The sequence below is a fragment of the Hibiscus syriacus genome, unplaced genomic scaffold (genome assembly GCF_006381635.1).
Source record: "Hibiscus syriacus cultivar Baekdansim isolate YM2019G1 unplaced genomic scaffold, ASM638163v2 tig00109916_pilon, whole genome shotgun sequence".
Taxonomy (NCBI): domain Eukaryota; kingdom Viridiplantae; phylum Streptophyta; class Magnoliopsida; order Malvales; family Malvaceae; genus Hibiscus; species Hibiscus syriacus.
Window position 1 is genome coordinate 641,631 of NW_024062526.1, and position 24,706 is coordinate 666,336.

Below are 24,706 nucleotides of genomic sequence, written 5' to 3' on the forward strand. Positions count from 1 at the left end.
AATACTATGCTAATGCTATCATGCATATGACCTACCAAGAACAATACCTCCCCCAAACTTAAGGGAAACATTGTCCTCAATGCTTTAAAGAGAACTAAACTATCTATAAACTATATGTTATGCAATGAAATGCAACTAAATGAAAATGGATGCAAGAGAGGTACCTCAATGTTTACGTGATGGTGGTGCTTTGGAGGTGCTAGCAGCTCCTCGTCGGGTGCGCTTTCGGATAGGTGCTGGGCTGGACTCAGAAGAATTGGAGTAATAGTGCGCAATGCGTCCAACCGTGGTCTTGGTGCGGCGACCACTACGTTGTGCAGGAGAAGGATTGGGTGCTGGGACGGGGCTGGGTGTTTCTTCGACAGGGACAGTGGGCGGATATTCAGGAGTCTTGGACCGGTGTGTTTCAGGAGTAGGGTCATCAGCAGGAGGATCAGGTGCATTGTGCTCAGGCTCTGGAGATGCCTCGGCATTGAATGCCGGCAGAATTTCGTATGGGAATCCAGGAAAATTCCGTTGTCCGTGGGGAATGATTTCTTGAAAGAATGATTCCACCACAGCATCTCTATGCTTCACATATCTAAAGAAGTTACGGATGTCACCATGTAAAGCATGCATTTAAGCTTGAGTCTGCGTCACAGCTTCCTCGAGAGCAAGTAACCTTGCCTCAGCATTCGATTCTGTAGCACCTACAGATTGCTCATGAACAGGGTCATTAGACTTGGGATTTTCAATTCCCAACAACAGTGGAAGTCTAGCCCTAGTGATGCCCGATAATCCAGGTAAAATTTCATCAAAAGCATTTTCCTCAACCTTTTTCTTACGACATAAAGCGGTAATTAAATTAGGAAACACCAAAGCACTTGCCTTTTTACCCAAACAGTCGTGAACTTGCTGAACAATGATACGACCCACATCGATCGAACGAGATACCATTATAGAATGTAAAAGCAATAAGCGTGAAAGTGATACCGTAGTGTTGTGGGAGGTGGGCATTAGTTTATGCTTGAGAAAGTGATTCCATAGCTTTGCGCGCGGCTGAAGACGTTCCTGGTTGACCGAGTATCTACTCGTCTGGCGACCATTCCACTCAGTGTTTTCAAAACAAAGGTCCTCCAAGATCCCATCGTATGTGTTGCTATCGGCTTCCTCTTCGAACGTGGCATGGTTATCCATAACATCCTGCAAATGAAAATAACGATTAATAGCAGTGGATGTAAAACGGATTTGCTTACCTCGAACGAAGATGGAGTGTTGATTGGGCTTGGAAATGTTCGCATAGAACTCCTTAACTAATGAGGCGTTCACCGAATCAGGATGACGGGCAAACTTCTGCCATTTGAGTGGCGTCACGATGTCCATAACATCGGGTCCAAAACCACCATCGGTTTCCTCGGTAAAAATAAATCCTAACTCAAAAAAGAGTTTTCGGTTCTTGAAGTTTTGGAACCGAGCCTTAGCCTCATCGTTCTCAAACTGTTGCCAAGCGGTCGTGTCGGTTGGAGCTGGTCTTGAGCACACCATTTTCAGTGTTTTTGAAGTAAGAAAAATGAAAAAGGAAGAAGCTTTTGAAAGCTTTAAAAACTTGGATGTATTTCAGCTATGGAGAAATAACAAAGAAAGAAGATGAATGAAAGAAAGAGAAAAGGTAAAAGTTAAAATGAAAGAGAAAAATTAATAATGAAAGATAAAAGAAAAAGTTAAAAAAATTTGGGAGGGAAAAGAGGTGATAGGACGGTTAAGAGAGAAATTAGTGGGTGGGGGTTGTGCGTGTATGGGGAAGGAAAAACTGCCAAAAAGCAATGATGTGATGGGATAAAAACTGTGGAAAGAGAAAAGAAATGTCAGAAATTAAATTAAAAAGAAACAAATCACAAGAATATCTCTCCAATTAATGCTTTGTCCTTTCCTCCCTTTGGTAACCGCTCCTTGTACGGTTTGCAGCAGTGTGGTCCCTACAAATCAGATCAAAAATTAATTACAAAATAAAATAAAATAAAACTAAAGAAAAACTTGAATGTTAAATTTTATTTATGCACAGACACAAATTCAATGCCGAGGCATCGAATTTTGGTTCTCCTCTGGGCACGCTTCAGTATTGTACAGCCGTAACACGTCCTTGTTGTGCGGTGGTGGAATTCCATTGTAGGCTTTCAGACGCTGGCCATTGACCTTGAAGATCTTCCCATTGTCTATTCTCTTGATGTCAACAGCTCCATGGGGATAGACATAATGCACCTCAAATGGCCCTGACCATTGAGATTTTAGCTTCCCAGGAAAGAGTTTAAGTCTGGAGTTGTAAAGCAAGACTTGTTGCCCCACATGAAAATACCGTGGCATCAGTTTTTGGTCATGCCACCTCTTGGTTTTCTCCTTGTATATCCGAGCATTCTCATATGCTTGTGCTCTAAACTCTTCCATTTCATTAAGTTCTAATAATCTCTGCTCCCCATCTAGTTGAGCATCGAAATTCAATCGCTTGATAGCCCAATAAGCTTTATGTTCAAGCTCAACCGGGAGATGACAAGCTTTACCATACACTAACTTGAAGGGTGACATCCCCAAAGGAGTTTTGAATGTTGTTCTGTACGCCCAAAGTGCTTCATCCAACTTTGGCGACCAATCATTTCGCTTTGGGTTCACCACTTTCTCTAAAATCTGCTTGATCTCTCGATTAGATATCTCAGCTTGGCCATTTGTCTACGAATGATATGCCGTGGCAATCTTGTGTCGAACTCCATATCTCAGCAATGCCTTGGCAATCAACTTGTTATCAAAATGGGTTCCTTCATCACTGATGATAGCACGAGGTACTCCAAACCGAGTGAAAATATACTTGTGCAAAAACTTGAGTACGGTCTTGGAGTCATTCCTTGATGTTGCTATTGCTTCCACCCACTTTGACACATAATCCACAGCAAGCAATATATATAATTTTCCTTCAGAAGATGGGAATGGTCCTATGAAGTCGATGCCCTACACATCAAACAGCTCTATCTCCAAAATATTTTACAGCGGCATCATATGTCGTCCTGAGATGTTTCCAGTCCGTTGGTATCGATCACATCCTTTGTAAAATGCTTGGGCATCTCTAAACAAGATTGGCCAGTAAAGCCTGATTGCAGGACCTTAGCAGCAGTCCTTGCTCCACCAAAATGGCCTCTACTTGGGGCCGAATGACAATGGTACAAAATATCAATTTGCTCCTCTTCAGGTACACATCGTCTAATGAGCTGATCGGCACAATGTTTGAACAGATATGGCTCATCCCAAAAATAGTGCCTTGCATCGTGCTTGAACTTCTTTTTAGCCTGACTATTCAAATCAAAAGGCACAATTCCACTAACAAGAAAATTAACAAGGTCAGCGTACCACGGGATTGCCGCGGCATATAAAATTTTCTCATCAGGAAATTCCTCTTGGATATCTACAGTGTCATGGCATTCAGAATTGTTCTCTAGCCTAGATAAGTGATCACCAACTTGATTTTCAGTTCCTTTTCTATCTACCACCTCTAAGTCAAATTCTTGCAAAAGTAAGATCCACCTAATAAGTCTAGGCTTGGCATCCTTTTTGTTCACTAAGTATTTTATAGCCGAATGATCAGTGTGAACAATAACTTTAGTGCCTATTAGGTAAGGTCTAAATTTATCAAAAGCAAATACTACGGCAAGTAATTCTTTCTCAGTGGTGGTGTAGTTCAATTGTGCTTCATTTAAAGTGCGGCTAGAGTAATAAATAACATGAAAGATTTTACCTCGGCGTTGCCCCAAAATAGCTCCTACGGCATAATCGTTTACATCACACATCAGCTCAAATGGTGATGTCCAGTCGGGAGGGACTACAATGGGTGCTGAGATCAGTTGTCGTTTCAGCTCAGTAAATGCGTCGAGGCATAATTCGTCAAACACAAAGGGTTGGTTTTGTCGAAGCAATGTGCACAAGGGCTTAGAAATCTTGGAGAAGTCTTTGATAAATCTTCTATAAAATCCAGCATGTCCAAGAAAACTTCTTATTCCCTTGACCGAAGTTGGTGGTGGCAACTTTTCAATCACTTCAATTTTCGCCTTGTCTACCTCAATACCCTTGTGTGAAATTTTGTGGCCTAATACAATGCCTTCAGTCACCATGAAGTGACATTTTTCCCAGTTTAAGACCAACTCAGCCTCCTCGCATCTCTTGAGAACTTTTGCTAAATTGCCGAGGCATCGTTCAAAGTCATCCCCACAAACAGAAAAATCGTCCATGAAGATCTCCAGAAAATCCTCAACCATATCTGAAAATATAGCTTGCATACAGCGCTGAAACGTTGCCGGGGCATTACAGAGTCCAAAAGGCATCCTCCTAAAGGCAAAAGTACCATAGGGACAAGTAAATGTAGTCTTCTCCTAGTCCTCTGGTGCGATGGCAATTTGATTATACCCCGAGTACCCATCCAAAAAGTAATAGAATGCTTTGCCGGCCAATCGATCCAACATTTAGTCGATGAAAGGTAGAGGAAAGTGGTCCTTCTTCGTAGCTTTGTTGAGTTTTCGATAGTCCATGCATATCCTCCATCCGGTCACAATGCGAGTGGGTAATAGCTCATTATCCTCATTCATAACCACCGTCGTGCCTCCTTTCTTCGGAACGCATTGGACAGGGCTCACCCATGAGCTATTAGAGATAGGGTAGATCACTCCAGCATCAAGCCATTTCAGAATTTCTTTCATCACCACTTGCTTCATAACAGGGTTGAGTCTTCTTTTTGGTTCAATTGAATTGCCGTGGCAATCTTCTAGCAGAATCTTGTGCATGCAGATCGTGGGACTAATGCCTTTCAAATCGGCCATAGTCCAACCAATTGCTTTCTTATGTTGCATCAAAACACTTAACAAACTTTGCTCTTGGTTAGCAGTAAGGTTAGCGGAAATAATCACCGGTAAAGTCTCATCGCTACCTAAGTAAACATATTTAAGATGTCCTGGCAAAGTCTTAAGCTCTAGATTGGGTGCATGCAATAATAAAGGCTTAAAGGCTAAGGAGAAATGAATTCATCAAAATTCAGAGGTTCAAAATTCATACCTGATCTAACTTGTACTAAGCTAGATTGCTCCTCCAAAATTGGCAAGTCGTCGGACTCCACTAAGCTTTCATCATCCACCCAATATTCATTTTCTACTAGCTGAATAAAGTTGTTCTAGCAAAGATGTTCAGTCTCTTCTTCAATCACTGAGTTCAATTCAGAAATGCCTTGGCATTCTTCAGTGTCATCAACATATTTGAGTGTTCTAAAAACATTGACAGTCACACACTGATCAGCCACTCTCATGGTGAGTTCACCTTTTTCACAGTCTATCAAGATACGTCCAGTGGCTAGGAAAGGTCTTCCCAGAATGATTGGTGCCTTGGCATCAACTTCGCAGTCCATAATTAAGAAGTCGATTGGAAACACAAACTTGTCCACCCTTACTATGACATCCTCGACTCTCCCTTCCGGTTTAACATGAGATTTGTCGGCAAGTTGTAAAATAACTGAGGTGGGTCTTGCATCTCCTATGCCAAGCTTCAAGAATATCGATTTCGGCATTAAGTTGACACTTGAACCAAGATCACATAAAGCCTTTCCAACGAAATTAGCTCTAATTGAATAAGGAATAATGAAGCTGCCCGGATCATTTCTCTTTGGCGGCAACTTACTCAATGAAGAACAAAATTCTGTTGCCGTGGCAACAGTCTCTACTTTCCTCTTCTTGGTACAGATGTCCATCAGAAATTTGGCATACATCGGCATCTGTTCAACAGCTTCCAAGAGAGGTATATTGATGTGGAGCTGATCAAGAATGTCTATGAACTTTCTTGAACTGAACTTCATCATTGTGCTTCTTCAATCTTTGCGGGAAGGGTGGGGGAGGTCTAGCTTCCTTAGTTGTAGGAATAGAATTTTCTTTTGCCTTGGCATCAAAATCTGGTACCTTGGCAGAATCCTCCTCCTTGTCCTTCTTAGAAACTCTATCATCTTGTAATTCAGCTTCAGTAGTGGGATTAGAATCATCTTGTTGTGGCCCACTATCCTTGACTTGTCGATTGATTTGTGTTACACTCCTAAGAGTTAACACATTGCAATGTTCTTTTCCAGGCCCTTTAGTAACTTCAGTATCACTTGGAAAACGTCCTTGCTGACGCTCTTGCAATGCCGTAGCAATTTGACCAACTTGACCTTCCAAAGCTCTCAGAGACGAGCTATGGCTTTGAAGTAAGGCACATTGACTATGAAGTAAAGCTCCTTGATTCTTAATTGAAGTAGAATGGTCTTGCAGCATTGTCTTCGTAGTAGATATGAATTCTTGAATTGTAGCTTCTAAGGAACTTATGCTCGCTGAAGATGAAGCTCCTTTGTTAGCATTATGCCATGGCATAGCATTTTGGTAACCTTGAGGCTCATTGTGATTCTGCTGCCTAGTAGGTTGATTAGCATTGTGGGCTCCTTGATTTTCCCTTGAAAAATTAGGATGCTGACACCATCCAGTATTATAAGTGTTTGAGTAAGGATTGTTGATGCCTCGATTGTAATTGCCTACAAAGTTGATGGACTCATGGTTGGTTGGGCATTCTCTCTCGTGATGATTGACTTGGCATAATAGACATGCCAGATTAGTTTCTTTCACTTCCTTCACATTAGTGGAACATTGTAAGTTCTTCAACATATTAGTAATAGCGGAGAGTTGAGCGGACACCGAATCTTTGGCTTCTAACTCGAATGCTCCAGGTGCTCTCCTCCCACTCCCAAGTCTTGAGGAAGGAAATTGATAATCATTGCTAGCAATTTTGTCCAAGATAGCAAACACCTCCGTAGGTGATTTATCCAGCAATGTCCCATTTGCCGAGGCATCCATTAACATCCTCGTGGGTGCATTGACTCCATTATAGAACATGACTACTTGAGTCCAATCATGAAAACCATGATTTAAACACTTTCGAAGCAAACTCTTGTAACGATCCCAACACTCATACATGGATTCGTCGTCGCCCTGGCGAAAAGATGATATTTCATTCCTTAGCTGCGTATTCATATTCGGTGGGTTGTACCTCAATAAGAAGCTCTTGCAAAGATCGGCCCATGATTCCATCGAACCGGCTGGTACACCACTCAACCAAGCCCTTGCTCGATCACGCAATGAATACGGAAAAAGCTTTAATTTCAGAAAATCCTCATGCACTCCTTCTTGGCGGAAAGAATCACAAACTTCCAGAAAATTGCGAATGTGCTGCCTGGCATCTTCAGTTGGCATACCCCCAAACCGCCCAATGGAATTCAACATGTTGAACATGACTGGTTTCAGCTCGAAATGTGCAGCTTGAATTTCGGGTGCCACAATCCCAGGATTCAGATCATCCAGCATCGGATTTAAATGATCTCGAATAACACGAGGCCTGATAGCAGGTTCAGCATTGTTTAATGCCTCGGCATTCTGATTTCCGTCATCTTGACCAATGCCTTGGTTTCCAATCTGATACATATTTCCTTGAGCACGTCTTCTTCTTCTAAAGAGTTTTTCAATCTCAGGTTCTATTGGTTCCAAAGGCTCTTTAGAATTTCTTCTAGGCATACACTAAATAAACCTGAAAAATAAAACAAAAATATCAAGTAAACTATACAAAAAAATAAAAATGCAAAACAAAATAAAATGCTCTGGCAAAACTAAATAACTTCAGGCTGCCAATCCCCGACAACGGCGCCAAAAACTTGTTACGTGTTGTGAGTACTATAAAATATACGCCAATAATGTGCAAGTATACACAATCGCTCAAGTAATATAATGATGAGTGAGTATCGTCTCCACAGGGATTGGGTGAAATCACAAAAGTCTAACCAAAGCAATGTAATATTCTATCTAAGTATAGTTAGTCTTGATATATACAAATGTCACGGCAATGGATATGTGTATGCTGGTGGATGCAGATTGATGGTGTGATGGTATAGCAAATGGAAATGCAGTGGCAATGATGGATGTTTAATGTTGAGTATGGTGAAATGTTGAGGCAATGAGAAATGGTAAAAACAGTAAATAAAAAGATAAATAAAATAAGAAGAAAATAATCCTCACGTGACAAGCTTCTAATGAAATGAATGGTAGGGATTGGTCTAAGGTTGCTAAACTTATTCCTCAAGTATATTTAAGCTAACTGGTCTTTACTTACTCGACAGGGCTTTCCTAAAGTGTTCAAAAGAACCTAACAGAATAGGATGCCAAGGCATCTGCTCTCACTCAACGATGTTGGACAGCCTACCCTATTGATAAAGACACCCTTTTTAGTCGTTGAAATCCTATCCTAGTCTCTTCCGAGATCTAAGGGATTAAGTTATAATATTCCTAGGCCGGTTCAAAGCCCCTTGAAAATACCATAACCCATTCTTCCGAATGCTTACAAGTATTTTTAGTTTAGGATTCTTCCGAATACCTAACCTTCATCTAAGAGATGGACATTTTCATGCCTCTTACAAGCCTAGATGGTGAAGCATTCATAAGCAAAGCAAATAAAGAACCAAAATAAACTTAAATATACTATTGAAAATAAAGTTCAAACAACCATTCAACCAACCACCACCAAATAAGTTAGTTCATGGTGGGGTTCGAAATATCCTAACACAAAGTCATGTAAATTCGTTGCAACAACCCATAAAATAATATAAAAAATAGCAGCAAAAAGGGAAGTGAGAAGAAGCCTTCGACGCGCCACCGGAGGTCTCCTCTCGGCCACCACGAACCACCTAGCTCGCTAGCTCCTTTCGGCGCCTAGCTTGCCACTCCTTGGAGCTTTATCAATGGAGGAATATTCCAAGGAAAAAGAAAGGAAAAAAAGAAAATAAAAATCTGATTTTTCTGCTCTATGCGTGTGCTCACCCTCTTTTTTTCTCTCTCTCTCATGAGGTGTCATATATAATAAATAAAATATCTAGGGGTAATGATGAGTTTGTTGGGTGCAAAATACCCCTCATACCCCTAGAATCACATTTTCTGCATGAATCTTATCCTCCAAGTGGCAGTGGTCCATTGGCAGCTCTGGCAGGCGGTTACAGCAGTCCTTCACGTGCAGAGACAGCTGTCCAGTGCCAGTTGTCCTTATGCAGAAATATTTTTTTGTCTTTTTCTGCGCCAGAAATGCCAAGGCATTTCAATCTGCTTTAGCAACGTGTGATGTCGCGGCATTACTTCCCAAAGAATACTTTTTCTTGCTATTCCCTGCACACCATAGACAAACTGCACCTTTCCCTCAAACATCACCATTAAGAAATAAAATAGCACAGCCACCACAAATGCAACTATCTGCAACTACATGATCATAAAATGACTAAAATGAGCTTTTAAACAAACAATAAATTAAGTGAAAAAGACTTTAAAAGTAGTCTTTTTAGGAAGTTAACAGCAATCAAGTCAGGAGAAAGACTTGGTGAGGCTACATGTTCCAAAGTAGTAGAATCAATGGGCAAGCATGGTGTGACTACAAGTTCTCAAGTAGTCAATCTAGGATCAAGACGTGACGAGACTGCAAGTGTCAAAGCAGTCAAGCATAGAAAGGGACCTGGTGCGATGACAAGAGATAAAGCCATCAAGCCGAGGGTACAAAGTAAGCAAGTCTGTTCACAATATGCCAGGATGGAGGTGTGGTCCAAGTTGAGGCATCTCAGGCATAAGGGGACACTTAAGGAGTATGTGAGCCGATTCAGAAGACTCATGCTCAAAGTCCCAAGTTTGACTGAAGAAGATGGATTCTTCACCTTCATGTTCAGATTGAAGCCATGAGCGAAGAGAGTGTTGGAGCGAAAAGAAGTCAAGGAGTTGTCTAAAGCCATGACAACCGCCTAGTCAATCAATGAATTTGGAGTCAAGAAAAACAAGACTTCCAAAACAAAGCCGAAAGCCGAGGATAGTGGTAAGCGAATCCATGATGAAGGCAAGTCAAAGGATGAGGAATATTGTTCCTCGAGTGGCAGAGAAAGTCCACTTAATGATGAACCAGATGGTGAGTCTGGAGAAGAGGTGTGCAGTCTTGACACAAGTTCAAGTGTCAAAGATGTTAAGCCGAGGGTAAGAGTAGAGCAAATGAGGGGGTGCAGACTTAAGATGCCAGAAGTGTTGCAAGATTATTCGAGGAGAGTCGAGTCATCCAAGGTGATGGATGAGCCCAGGATCGAGTTGTCCAGAGAAGAGGACGAACCCAGGATCGAGGGGGCGTTGAGAGTTGGCTCAATAAGGTTCATTTCTTCCAAGGCAAGTAGAATCCAAGTGCAGGAGGAGTTAGCCATGTCCAAGGAGTTTGCCGAGCACGTTTGTGTAGAGAACATGGCTTCAGAGACCATCTTAAGCGAAGGGTCGAAGAAGGGGCTTGCCGAGGATGTTCAAGTGAGGAACAATCCTTCAAAGACTAGTGGACAAGAGTTGAAGGGAGCCAAGACGTTGAGGGACATGGAAACCACGGAGAAATTACCCAATAGAAAGTGGGTTTACAAGACGATGACTACGGACAAACTGAAGTTGTGTTCAGCTTCAGTTGGTATGTACAGTAACAAGAGAAGAAATGCTGCTGCATTGATCGAGGTGTGAAGAAAGATTAAAATCAGTCTTCAAGTGGGAGATTGTAAAGTCAATAAGTGTGGCTGAATAAAAGGGGGCACCGCACCAGCTTGGTTTTTTCAACAAAGGGGCATCGAATTCGGTGCCCAATTTTTTTATTGAAAATATAATAGGGTTAATAATATTTTAGTCCCTACACACTTTAAGGTATTTACAAGATTAGTCCTTAAGCTTCAACTATAAATACCCTAACCCATTTAGCTTTAAAATCATCCTAAATCATTTCTTCCTCCAAATACTAAAGAGTTTAGAGAGTTCTCTTGTGAGTTGTGAGTGTTTTGTAAACACCTGTAAATTTTCTCTCTTTAGTAAAAGATCTGCAGCAGTTCGAAAACGTAAACAAAATTGGATGAACTCCGTTATCAATTTCGGGTATTATTTTTCCGCTTTTATTTCGCATTCTCACTAATATGGTTATAGGGAAATTACTCTTTTACTCGGTTATTTCCCAACACCTGGTGTGTTTATCATGGTATTCTCATGGATTATTACCTTGTATACTCTGTGGCAAATGGTCGAGATGCATGAGCTCGTTCCCGGAAAATGTTTCGATCGATACCATGAACTCGGACAATACAGTTTCGGTGAAAAACTCGGTCTCTAATTGTGCTACCACAACAACTTGTTGTTGAAGTTAGTCTCTGTATCGTTTACATGGTTACCAGTGGACAATCGTTGAAGAAGTTCCATGAAACTGTCTGTCCCAGCTACAAACGTATAAAACTGACCTATTTCATCATGATTTTCGCCTCTATCGAATTCGTACTGTCTCACCTTCCCAACTTTGACTCGATTTTCGGTGTCTCCTTGGTTGTTGCTGTCATGTCCTTGAGGTATACCGCAAATTTTGCAGTTCACATTCTCTGTTGTGCCCTATTGAGAAATGTTAACGCAAGATTTGGTGATTGTTTTTGTCACGAAGTTACTCGACCATCGCTTGGGGAGCTTCGCTATCCAAGGGTGTTCAGGATGACGTGCAATATGGCTACAAAGCGTCGACCAGAGCCGGAACTGTGTTTGGCTTCCTCAGCGGCTTGGGTGATGTAGCTTTTGCTTATTCTTGCCACAATGTGGTGTTGGAGATCCAAGCTACGATCCGATCTACACCCGAGAAGCCATCGAAGGGACCGATGTGGAAAGGTGCCATCGTGGCGTATATAGTCATTGCTATATGCTACTTCCCGGTTGCCTTAATCGTGTATTGGATGTTTGGAAATTCTGTCTGAGACAACATCCTCCTCTCTTTGGAGAAACCAACATGGCTCATAGCAATGGCTAACATGTTTGTCGTTGTTCACGTTATCAGAAGCTACCAGGTTCGCATCCATGGATGCTTCTTATTAATCTCTCGGTTCCAGATTTAACTGATTAGCTTCCGGTTTATGTTGTCTCTATAGGTCTATGCAATGCCGGTATTCGACATGATCGAAACTCTGCTAGTAAAGAAGCTAAACTTCCAGCATTCCCAAATGCTTCGGTTCATCGTTCGCAATTCTTATGTTGGTAAGCAAAACTCTTCATTTCTCTCAACATAACTTGGATGTAAGTTTATGCATCACATATTTTCATTGCAACAATAACGATGTTCTTCGGGATTACCTTCCCTTTCTTGGTGGTCTCCTTGGATTTTTCGGAGGACTGGCGTTTGCACCAACAACATACTTCATAAGCCACATTCCCATCACAAAAAAACTAACAATTTTCTTTGAAGATTTTTCACATCAGAAGTCATTTTTTTACCTTCTGTATGTTCTTCGGCTCCCCTGCATCATGTGGCTTACCATCTATAAACCAAGGAAGTTTGGCTTATCTTGGTGGACTAACTGGATAAGAACACTTGATTAAAAGCTTACTAAACTTGTTTTTTCGACGTTCTTAGACTTTCAAACCGTTGTTTTTGGATCTTATTCGGCTTTCGTTTCATTTTTCTCCCCCATATTTGCATTGTAATCGGTGTTTTATTGATGGTCCTATCACCTATTGGAGGATTGAGGCAGATCATAATTCAAGCCGTGAATTATAGGCATATAGGCCCATTCTCAATCAATGCGTATGGTTTATAGTAAAAGTTTGCATAATATAAACCAAGTATTATAGTCAATTATCGGCTTCAAGGAGCCTGCAGTGGAAGAGTAGAATGCTGGATTTTCTTTTCTTTTATGTATTCGAGGGATCTTATCAATGCATACGAACGTAGTGTCGAATACAGATATTTTAAGAAAAATGAAAAAGTTGAAATTACAAAATGTATGGGGGCTATCATGTGTCAAGCCTGCAGCAGCACAAGGAGAATCAACTAGCTATTCCGTTTCATGGTAGAAGTCTTGATCAGAAAATGAATACGCAAAAAAAGGCAATAAAATCAGATAAAATATTCATGGAATCAAAGAAGGAAACTGCAAGATTCAAATGTTAAATGTTATTTGGAATAATCCCATATACCCTGTAAATCATTCAACAGCAGCTGGAAAATACTGTCAATAATGGCACAGATTAATTTGTAAAGTTTAAATATTCATAGTAACTGGCATAACAATGAAGGGAATTATGAACATGTTCCCTCATTTGCTAAATTTCCATTTATTCTTTGTGAACGTACGAAATTCAGTTTCTTTTGAATATATGATGGTGTAAACATATGAAGAATCTTTAAATACATTGGACTTTTTAACATTTTAGAGCAATGATATTTGGAAATTTCCTTGTATGAAAGCATTCGAATGAAAAACAAAACATCAGAATCACAAGTTATCTTTGGTAATACTTTTCTGAATTTGTCTTGGTGGAGCTGGCTTCATTTTAATGACGTACCTTATTTGAAACTATCAATCAAATATATATTTCTTTGCTTTTCTTGAATGCTTTATAATCATATCTGATATCTTGATCTTCTATTCTCTTGTTGCTACATAGTTTCTGGCGTTGTGTAAACTTCTGTTCCAACAATGGAGACTCAATCTCCTCCTCATCGAAAGCTTGAAAACAATATTCCAAGCACGGTAAGTTCCTCTATGAAGTTCGGACAATGTTTTCCGAATTCAATTTGACAGAAAAAAAGATCAATGGTATTTTGTTATCGAAATTTCAGGTAGATGAAGATGAACTTAAGAAGCAGAAGGAGATCGATGACTGGCTTCCAATCACTTCTTCAAGAAATGCAAAATGGTGGTATGCTGCATTCCACAATGTCACTGCTATAGTTGGTGCAGGAGTCCTCAGTCTCCCTTATGCCATTTCACATCTCGGATGGTATGTCTCGATTAACTTATTTTAGTCGATGTGTATCTCTATGTTCAAGGGATCGTTTTTTTTTTCAAAATCAATCTCGATGCACATGTATCCATTGTTTGACTGTATATGTGTGTGTGAAGGGGTCCTGGTGTTGTGATTCTGATCCTATCATGGGTGATCACACTATACACTCTGTGGCAAATGGTTGAGATGCATGAAATGATTCCCGGGAAACGGTTGGATCGATATCATGAACTCGGCCAGCAAGCTTTTGGTGAAAAGCTCGGCCTTTACATAGTTGTGCCTCAACAACTGATCTGTGAAGTTGGTGTCGACATAGTTTACATGGTTACCGGAGGAAAATCGTTGGAGAAAATCTATCATTCGGTCTGCAATCAGCCCTGCAAGCACATCAAAACATCGTATTTTATCATGATTTTTGCCTCGGTTCACTTCGTACTCGCCCACCTCCCGAATTTCAACTCCATTTCTGGGGTCTCTTTGGCTGCTGCTGTCATGTCTCTCACGTATGTTTTTGCCTTTTTAAATAAACATTGAACAAAAGCCCCTGATTCTATCGATGTTCTAATTCGTTTTATGCAGTTACTCTACTATTGCCTGGACTGCTTCAGTCCACAAGGGCATCCAGCCCGATGTGCAATACGGCTACAAAGCCACCACCCCAACTGGAAATGTCTTTAACTTCTTTACGGCATTAGGCGATGTGGCGTTTGCATATGCCGGACACAATGTGGTGTTGGAGATTCAAGCAACAATCCCTTCTACACCAGAGAAGCCATCAAAAGGTCCAATGTGGAGAGGTGTGGTCATTGCATACATTGTTGTGGCATTGTGTTATTTCCCCGTTGCATTCATCGGTTACTACATGTTCGGCAATAAAGTCGATGACAACATCCTTATCACGTTGGAAAAACCGACATGGCTTATCGTCGCGGCTAACTTGTTTGTCGTAATCCATGTCATCGGAAGCTATCAGGTATCGAAACATCTTTGTTCTGTTTCAACTTATCGTTCTGTTTGGCACAACAAGAACTCAGTTTCCACACTGGTGTCCTTTTTTTTTTTGTTTGGTAAAATGTAGCTATTTGCCATGCCTGTTTTCGATATGATCGAAACCGTAATGGTAAAGAAATTGCACTTTAGACCGACTCAAACGCTTCGATTCTTAGTCCGCAACTTTTACGTCGGTAAGTAAAGTAATTTCCCTGTCTGAAGTTTACAACTCCAAAATCCAAGGTTAAAATGTCGATATCTGCATGTTATTTGTTTCAGCTGCAACAATGTTTGTTGCCATTACATTTCCCTTCTTTGGGGGACTTCTTGGATTCTTTGGAGGATTTGCTTTTGCACCAACAACCTATTTTGTAAGTGTGTGTCGAATTCGTGAAATTTGTCAGTCTGACATATCTAATGTATGTATATGTATTTGCTGCAATTTCAGCTTCCTTGCATCATGTGGCTTGCTATATATAAACCAAAGAGGTTCAGCTTATCTTGGTGTACAAACTGGGTATGTCATCCTCAAGTTCTATGTTTCTCGTATTTTCTTGACAATTAATCTGATATTTTTTTTTATTGTTTAATATTCAGATCTGTATCATACTGGGCCTTCTGCTAATGATTCTATCACCCATTGGAGGTTTGAGGAACATCATTCTGAGTGCCAAAGATTATCATTTCTACAATTAATTAAATAATTTATGGGAATGTCATATGCATATGAATAATTTCTGGATGGAACCATTAGTGTACTCGTGCCTCGCTTAGCTGTGGTTCCAGCTTATATCTGTGTCAATAGTCAGCCAGCCATTTGTGTGTTTTTGGTTGCTGGTTTCTATATATGCACTTAGTACTTTTCACATACAAATTTCAGTTTCCTTTTTGAAGGAATGGTGTTCATATGTAATTGAGATATATTATATAAATTATTTAAAAAGACAGTAAATCTGAAACAGATACACTAAAATCATCGATATCGATACATACCAATAGGGACGGACACATGGTCTTTTGTTAGGGGAAGAATTTGAACTTATAAAATTTTATGGGACAAAAACAAAATTTTAATAAAAAAATATATTATTATTTTAAATTTTTAGTGAAAGTGACTATCCCACCCATTCTGCCTAGGTCCATGCCTACATATCAATATAAAAAAATTATATTTGTCATAACGTTTTCCTGGGGACCGTCAGACTTTAAAAAAATTTAGTTTCGGGGAAAGCGATAAAATTCAACTTTGAAAATAATTTGATTTTAGAGTCGCTACCAACCTTTAAATCAGGTAGATTGGAAACCTTAAAAGACAAAAAAATGGTATGCATTTTACCAAAGATTCATTTTTAAGAGTTCGAGAGTCGATTACGTGTGGGGAAGGGTGAGCACCCCCACAATGCCCAAATTTTGGTACTTAAACGATTATATATTATTTAAATATTAAGAATTACAAACTCGAAAATATATTTAAATTACGATCCTATTATTAATTTGACTTTATTCAAAAAGTGTCAACTTTCAGATAACGAATGCCCTTTTAGTGTGAACAATATTCGGGAATGCACTTCTTTTGCAGTTAGGAGACTTTCACATAAATTCCCCTCACAAAATGATGTTTCTTTAATTTTATAAATGATATAATTAAAAAATATAATATTATATTAGATTATAGAAATGTTCGGATAAAGAGTGCTCTTTTGTGTGAATAATCTTCGAGAATGCATTTCCTTTGTAGTTAGAAGACTTTCCCATAGATTCCCTCACAAAAAGACATTATTTCACATTTTTTTCACAAAATAAAATAAGCTAAAATAATACAAAATAAAAAAAAGATAATAGAATGAAAATACAAAATATGGAAGCATGTAATGATTAAAGACATATATATAAACGTATACATATACATATAACATCAAAACAATGTACATCCAAGGAGCCTAAGAACAAGCAACACATAAAGATGTAGTAAAGATGAAAAAATTACAAATATCAAACACCATGTTGAGGTTAAGATAAAGCTAAAGAATTACAAATACTAGATAGAGAATCTAATATTAAATATTATATATATAGCACTAATGAAAATAAAAACAAAACATATCATACAACCATTTCAAGTTTTAGAAAAAAACTAAAAACGAAACAGTGGATTAAATGGGCAATAACTTCCAAACAATAAGTCCTAATATGGTGACTAAAATGAACAGGAGACTACATTTGAAACCTAAAACATAAAATAAATAATAATCTTTTAGACAAAAATATGGCTATAATAAAATAAATAACAATCAGGAGTTAAAATATATAATTATCCCAAAACGCATTAATGAACACATTAATGAACAAATAATGATTAAAATGCAATGTAAACAAATATGAAGTCCAAAGTAAAACAAATAGAAAACATAGAATGATGACCAAAATAAAACTATACAAAATCAACAACTAGAAATATAAACACTTGAACAGATATAACACTTAACATATATGACTAAAATGTAATAAGGAACATATAAAAGGCTCAAAATAAAAGGATGAAATTTCATTAATAGCTATAACTGTTACAAACAAGAAGGGACCTCAAATGTAATTAACCCTTCACGCTGAAACACGCAGGCCCCCAGACCCTTAAACGACGTCATTTGGTTGTGTGGTTATATACCATGTTTAGGGTTCTAAAACCCTAATCTCTCATTCCCACATTCTCAACCACTTCTCACAGAAACCACAAGGGAGGGAGTTCATTCGAACTCTCCCCAGCCTCTGCCATGGAAGCCTACTCCGACCGCCGTGGACTGGCGTCAATCGGAAAGCAAACCGATCCCCAAACGACCCTACTCCTTGCCCTCAAATTAAAACCCAAACCTAAATCACCTAAAGCGTAACCTCGCACTCTAAATCTGAAAATCCAGAGGTTAACTTCGAACCTCGGTGACTTTGGCTCGGTGAAAATCTCGGTGGTGATTGCTCGAAGGTAACCTTTCGATTCCCCTCACTTTTCAGTTTTTCTTTTTCTTTGTTTGTTATTTTTCCAGTATTTATTTTTGGTTTCTTCTATATCTTCTCCTCTCTGCCTTGAATGGTTGTTGCATGTGTGTTTAACGTTGCCTTTTGGGTGAGATAATAAGGTCTAGTGAGTAGGAAAATAGATTTCAGTTTTTTTATGATGAAATCCCTATTTGTTGGGATTTATTTTTTTAATGGGTTTTCGATTTGGTTTGGATTTCTACTAATTTGGGTTACTGTTTCGTAGTATTTTGGGTACGTGGATGATAGTGACGGCGGCTTGCACAGCTGAGGAAGCTACTAGTAGGGTTCATGCACATATGGAAGCTGAAAAATCGGGCGCATGTATCACACGCGCCAGTGAGACGGTCCACCTTCCTTCGACAGTAGCTGGATGACTTAGGGTTATAAACCCTAATTAATATGGGTTATAAATGGGTCTGGAGTTGGCCCTCGGGTCTGGGCTTGAACCTGTAATTTGGGTTGGATCCATTTGGGCTTCAACCGGGTCACTTGTAATTGGATCTGGGGCTTGAGTGTTTGGCCTACAAAAATGTAATAAATAATAATAATAATAATAACGAGAACCCGGACAAAAACGGGTGTCTACAGCTGCCCCTCTTTGTTCATTCATGTGTTAACAAGAATAGGGAAAAGATGAAAAAGACAACAAGTTTTTGTCTGGTTCTCTCTTTGGTTTTAAAATTGGATATGTTTGTTGTTGGGGACGACATGACTCATACGTGATGAAGAGTTCTGGTCGTCTAAGAGTGATACAACTCTTACATGATAAGGAGATCTGGTCGGTGAATGACATTGTTCCTACGTGATGAAGATGGCTTGGCCATCTTTAGGGAATGGTGATAACACAGTTTCTACTCGATGAGGATGACTAGTTATCTAGGTGACACGACTCCTACATGATGAGGAGGTCTGGTCGGTGGATGACAAGATTTCTACGTGATGAGGATGACAAACCATCTTTAGGGATTTATTTCAAGAGAAACAGACTCAGAGATGATTGTTTCAAGAGAAACAGACTCAGAGATAATTGTTTCAAGAGAAACTGTCTCAAGAGAGACAAAATTAGTTTTAAGGGAAACAACTCAAAGATTTGTCTTAAGGAAAACTGTCTCAAGTGAGACAAAGTTTGTTTTAGAAAAACAATCTCAAATGAAATCAACTTTGTTTCAAGTGAAACAAACTCAAAATTTACATTTTAAAGGAAAATGTCTCAAGCGAGACTAAATTTGTTCTGAGAGAAATCGTCTCAAGCGAGACAAAATTTGTTTTTTTATAAAACTTATCTCAATCGAGACAAAATTTTGTTTAAAGAAAAACACCCTTAAAGGCGATAGACAGTATGTTTATTCCTGCATGTTGAGGAAATGTCTTCAGAAGATTTGATTGTTAACTTCAGGAAGTCAACTTTATGGATGTCATTGTTCTTTTAGGTTAGAGACACCTGGTCATTTTTTAACATTGATTTCTTGAAAGATCAAAACGATGCATTTATGACTGATTATCTTGGATGTTATGATGGATGCCAAGATGAAGTTAATTTGACGTGTTTGATTTGATGATTTATTGAGTTTGTCCTCAAGAGAGGATAAAAATGTCTTTAACGCACATGATGATGAATATTTGATGTAAATATGTGAATTTCATGTATCATGTATGTATGTGTTGATGTATATATGTGTTGATATATGTTTTCTCGATCTATGAGGGTAATAGTTACGTGAATAGTCTTCATTCTATCTCTGACTCAATTTGTCATCATTTCCACCAGGGTGTACTCTTGCAAACTTCGATCTGAGACAATTTGTTTCCTTGCCCCATCAACGTTTGTCCCAAAAGTTTAGCTTCCCTTGCCCTAGCTTTGATCTTGAGCTTCGGAGGTATATTCGTTGAATTCCAAGATACTTCCAGAGAACTTATCTTGTTTGAAAATGTTTTCTTCCTTTGACTTTTCAAAATTTTGAAAAATAACAAAAAGAATTTTGAAAAAAATATTGTCTCCTTTAAATTTCACAATTGAAACAAATCATAAAACAAGAGTTCATTGGATATCAAGAGAATTAACTACTCTTTTAATCTTTGATAGTTGTAAATCTTTGACAAATATCAAGATCAACATATTGGTTTTGAGGTTGGGATACCTACATTTTGAGGGTTTTTTTCATTGATTTGGTCATCGTGAAGATCATGGCGTGCCCCTCTTTCTTGGTTTGGGATTTTGATCTGAGGCTGACAAAATGACATAACTAGCATAGTTAATTGCTAGACATTTTAGAACACTTCTATTTCAGTTCTCTGAAATGTTCTATTTGTTCAAGCTTCGTAGGCTCATCTAGCCAAGGTAGTGCAGAAATATCGGTCTAAAAATGAGATTTCTGAGTGCTCGTGTGAAGTTGTCTATAACAGGTGTTCCTCAACTACCTTAGTCCATATCCACCGAAACTCCTTTTTTTAGTAAATTCGATTTAGTTTGCCATTGTTTGGCCAGCTGAATTCAGCTTTATTATTATATATATATATATATATATATCATATATATATATATATATATATATATCGCCTTTATCTGGCTAGTTGAAGGATTCATATCGTCACAAAGTCTTCGACTTGACAATCATAGTGGAGCAAACACCGAATTGTCAAGTACCCGATCAATGTCATGGTTTGAATGTAATATATTCATAAATCCAAGGCTTTTGAGTTTCCTCTATAACCAATTGCTTTAGCGGAATAGCTTAGCTTTATTGTATACATATATTTTGGTATATGGATTCCACTTCTTACGCTTGTCAAGGAGAAACTGTTATAGTCCAAGTGTTTTTTAAGGTCAAAAAAATCTCATTGTTAGAGTTCAATTTCCAAGCAACTGACCTAAACTAGATTTACCCATTCAACCATTCCATATGTGAAGATCATTATCATCATTGAAAGTCATCAATAAAAGTAGAAACCAATTAGTCTTTGCAATCTCATATTCTAGTTGCCCCATTTGTCCACTCCTAACACATACTTGAATGCCAAGATGATTGATTGTACATGCAAGGAAAGAGCTAGCTTGTTTCCTTCAAGACAAGGGTATGTACTCTGATGTATATTATGGGGTAGGATTAAGAGTTCTTATTTTGCTGGGATTCAATATTATCATTTGTCAAAGATTTACAACCTCAATTATTAAAAAGTTTTTAATTAAGATGATATTCAAGGAATTTCAAGATTAAACTTTGCTTATTACTCATTTCCTCAGAATGAAGCCTTTTATTTAAAATGTTCAACCGTCAAGTGACTTACAAACATTTAAACATGGATAGAAAAACAAGTTCAAACAAGATGACATGCATGAGAATGCAACAAAACTCTTGATGGATGCCCAATCGACTCCTGATCAAAATGCCTTATCACATATTGAATGTTAATGCCCCTGAATCAATCAGATCTTGGACCTTGCGCTTCAATGCCCTACAATTCTCAGTGGTGTGCCCGAGTCCCAATATGATAGTTGTATATGGCGTTAACATCATGGTCTTCAGGATATAGGGCATCTCTTGGTTTGGATTGAACTAAAGTCACCAGGTTTTTCTCAACTAGCATTGGGAGCAATTCCTTATATGTCATTGGGATTGGATTGATGTGAGTCTTTTCACGGAAGACATTACGAGGTTTGGTCCTCATATTAGCTAGAAAATATCTCACTTTGTTAATATCAACACTTTCTTCGGTGTCAGTACTGTCAGTGCCATTTATCTGGCCATTCTTAATAGCTTTTCGATCATTTCTCCACACACGACGATGTCAGAGAAACTCTTAGTTGCAGCCCATATCATATGGTTGATATATGGAGACTTCCATGTATCGATGAATAGAGTGATGAACTCTATTTCAATCATTGGTGGATGCACTTGAGATGCCACATCCCTCCATCGTTCAACATATTACCGGAACCTCTCACCACTCTTTATCTCTATATTTTTGCAGCGTTGTTCGATCAGGGGTAGGGGTGTTTGCGGTCGGTTTGGATGGGTTTTTGGCTAAAAATTCATCTGATTCCAAAGTATAAATGTTTACGGTTTGGATCCGTTTAGATGTTTCTAAAAAAATCCGATTTGATCCGATCTAATTAAGTGCGGCTTGATTTGGTTTGGATTTGTGCGGTTTTTGGATTCTAATTTTTCAAAATAATTCAAAGCAACAACACTGCCAGCACATTGTTTAAATTCTAAACCCCAAATACACTACTAAAAGTTTTGCAATTGTTCAAATTCAAAGTATTCCAGAACAGCAACCCAAACCACAAACATCCATATTTAGGGGTGAAACCAAAGGGAACTTTTCGGTTATTAACGAAGTTGCCTTGAACGTCGTTACACTATCGCTATTACGGTGGGAATATGCCTTTCTTATTTTTGTTTTATTATTCTTCCCTGCCGGTTCTTGTTTCAAGTTTTAGTCACGTTAATATTAAGGCAAACAGCGGGAATATATATTCATTTTAAGAGACCATCAGTTTGGTTCGGTTTGGATTAGTTTCAAATTTTCAAACCGAAATCAAACCGAATCGATCGGGTTTTAAAAAAAAAACCAAACACACTAAATCAGTTTCGGTTGTTTCGGTTATCGATTTTTTGGATCAATTTTCGGTTATTTTTTTATCGGATTAGATCTGAACACTCTTAATCATGGGCCATATCAGTCATGCGTTTGTATTGGCCCAGAAAGACACTAGCCAAATCCTTTTAGGAGCAGACTTGAGTACGACTCAATTGATTATACGACTTAGAAGCGGGTCTAATTAAGCTGTCATGGAAGCAGTGGATCAATATATGATCATTATTGGTTTATCCAGTCATCCTTCAAACAAACATCATGAGATGGGCATTAGGGTAACTGGTTCCACTGTACTTTTCAAACTCGGGCATCTTGAATTTAGGCGGAAGCACCAAGTCAGAAACTAAGACTAGTTCTGTTGCATCTATTTCACTGTGAGAGCTCTGACCTCTTATTCCCTTAAATGTCTCTCTACACCATTGTTTTAAGTTCTCAGGGATTTCATTCTTAGCTCTTTTCATCTCATCCAGATTTGACACGTAGTCAGCATGATTATCATGAGGATTTATCACAATTGTACAAGTTTTAGTGGCAGAAAGCCTACTTGGTGGCTTGAAAGCTTGTGGGGCGAAACGAGTATCGTTGGATTAGCATGGGCTATCGCACATTCAGAAGTTTCATGGGTCAATGAAATCTTTTATTTGCCTCTTTATTGGTTGAGTCCATTCAGTTGTGCTACGATTTGGTCCAGTAGGTCATTTTGGCTTTGCAAGATGTGATTCACAGTGGCCTTTTGCACTTGCTCCATTTTAGCTTCCACACTGTTTGCATCCTTTGCAAATTATGTTCCAGTTCTTTCTTCAGCTTCTCAAATTTTTCTTACATTCTCAATACTATCTGAACGAAGTTGCACAATTAGAAGCACTTCCTCAGAGTCCTCCACGAGATAAACTCATGATTCTATGATTAATGCATGTAAAAAAATAGTTTAATGAATGCCATGCAGAATACGAATATGCAAATGTAGATGCAAAAAATATGAAAGTGTTTAAATAAATGCAGTGCATAATGTAAATGCAAAAGGTATTGATTTCCAAAAGTAACCATTCTTAGAAAGGGTTCCATTCATCCAAAAGAGTTTTCATCTTTACAAGAGAAATCAATCTACGAATACAGTTTGGCCCTTTTATTTAGCTCCATGATCTCAGTCATGATCCCAACAACTTTCTCTTTATTTCAGAAATAACTCCAAATCCAGACGGTGAGTAGTTAAGTGCAGTCTCTGAATCGACTTCTCTCTAATATATGACAATTATTTAAGGATCAGAAAGTCTCTGCCAAGATAGCCGGTACATGACTTATACCTATCTCTAATCTGTCAAAGAAATCTTCTTGAGACAATGTACAGAAAGACACTCGCTTTCTGTCTTTTGTTGGATGTGCTCTACTATCAAATCTTCAACTATACTCGTAATCTTCACAAGCTTGCTTTTGAAGGATTGGACTTTCATATGTTTGGAATAAAATTTATCCACCTGGAGGCTCTCAAAGTTGAATAGAGTTGTATACTCCTCTATTGTTGGCGTCAAATCTTGTCTGTTGAAAATGAATCAGTTGTATATGGGATTCCAGAATCGGACCAGAGCTTTAATCAACGGTTCATCTATCTTTACATATAGGAGATGTACCATGTCACTATATTTCTTGTGGAGCTTTTCTTTTACAGCTACTCTTCAACTCTCCCAAATCTCTATCAGCTCTTGTAGATCATTCTACTTGAAATTGACATTAGCATCTGTGGACATATGTGATACGTAATCCCCAGGCAAACTATCTCCTTTTGTCCTTTGTGTTTCTTCAGACTAAACTCGGACAGTCGGATTGGGTTCTTCCTTGTTATGTAAACTCTTTTCCATTTTAATGGTCGTTCTTTTACTATGATGATTACTTGGTTAATCAACACCTTTTTTTTATTTATGATGATCATGCAAAATATCAAATAACAAATAATCAAACATAGAAAATGTGTCAGTATAAAAAAATTCAAATAACAAGCATATAATATTGAAAGGTAATTGCAACACCTACCCATGCTTTTATACCTTTATTAGGTTAAATCCTACATAAAACATACTTTCTACCCCTATGCTTTGTTCGAAAATAAAACCTAACCACATATTCTTCTAGTTCACGTGCTTTATTTGGAAAATAAAAGAATATGGGTAAAGAAACAAAGGTTTAGTGTCATTTCTCTTTGTGTACACTTATTCAGG

At 38.5% G+C, this 24,706-nt stretch overlaps 1 protein-coding gene and 1 pseudogene across 1 annotated transcript; both read left to right on the plus strand.

Moving 5' to 3' along the window:
* The first annotated feature begins 9,464 nt into the window (after positions 1-9,464).
* Positions 9,465-12,679, plus strand: LOC120210138 (annotated as a pseudogene).
* An 815-nt stretch (positions 12,680-13,494) lies between these two features.
* Positions 13,495-15,557, plus strand: LOC120210125 (lysine histidine transporter 1-like). Its single transcript, XM_039208929.1, has 8 exons — positions 13,495-13,615; positions 13,705-13,865; positions 13,988-14,374; positions 14,451-14,844; positions 14,950-15,055; positions 15,141-15,232; positions 15,310-15,378; positions 15,459-15,557. The coding sequence occupies exons 1-8, from the start codon at positions 13,562-13,564 to the stop codon at positions 15,555-15,557; spliced, it is 1,362 nt and encodes a 453-aa protein (XP_039064860.1). The 5' UTR covers positions 13,495-13,561.
* The last annotated feature ends 9,149 nt before the right edge of the window (positions 15,558-24,706 follow it).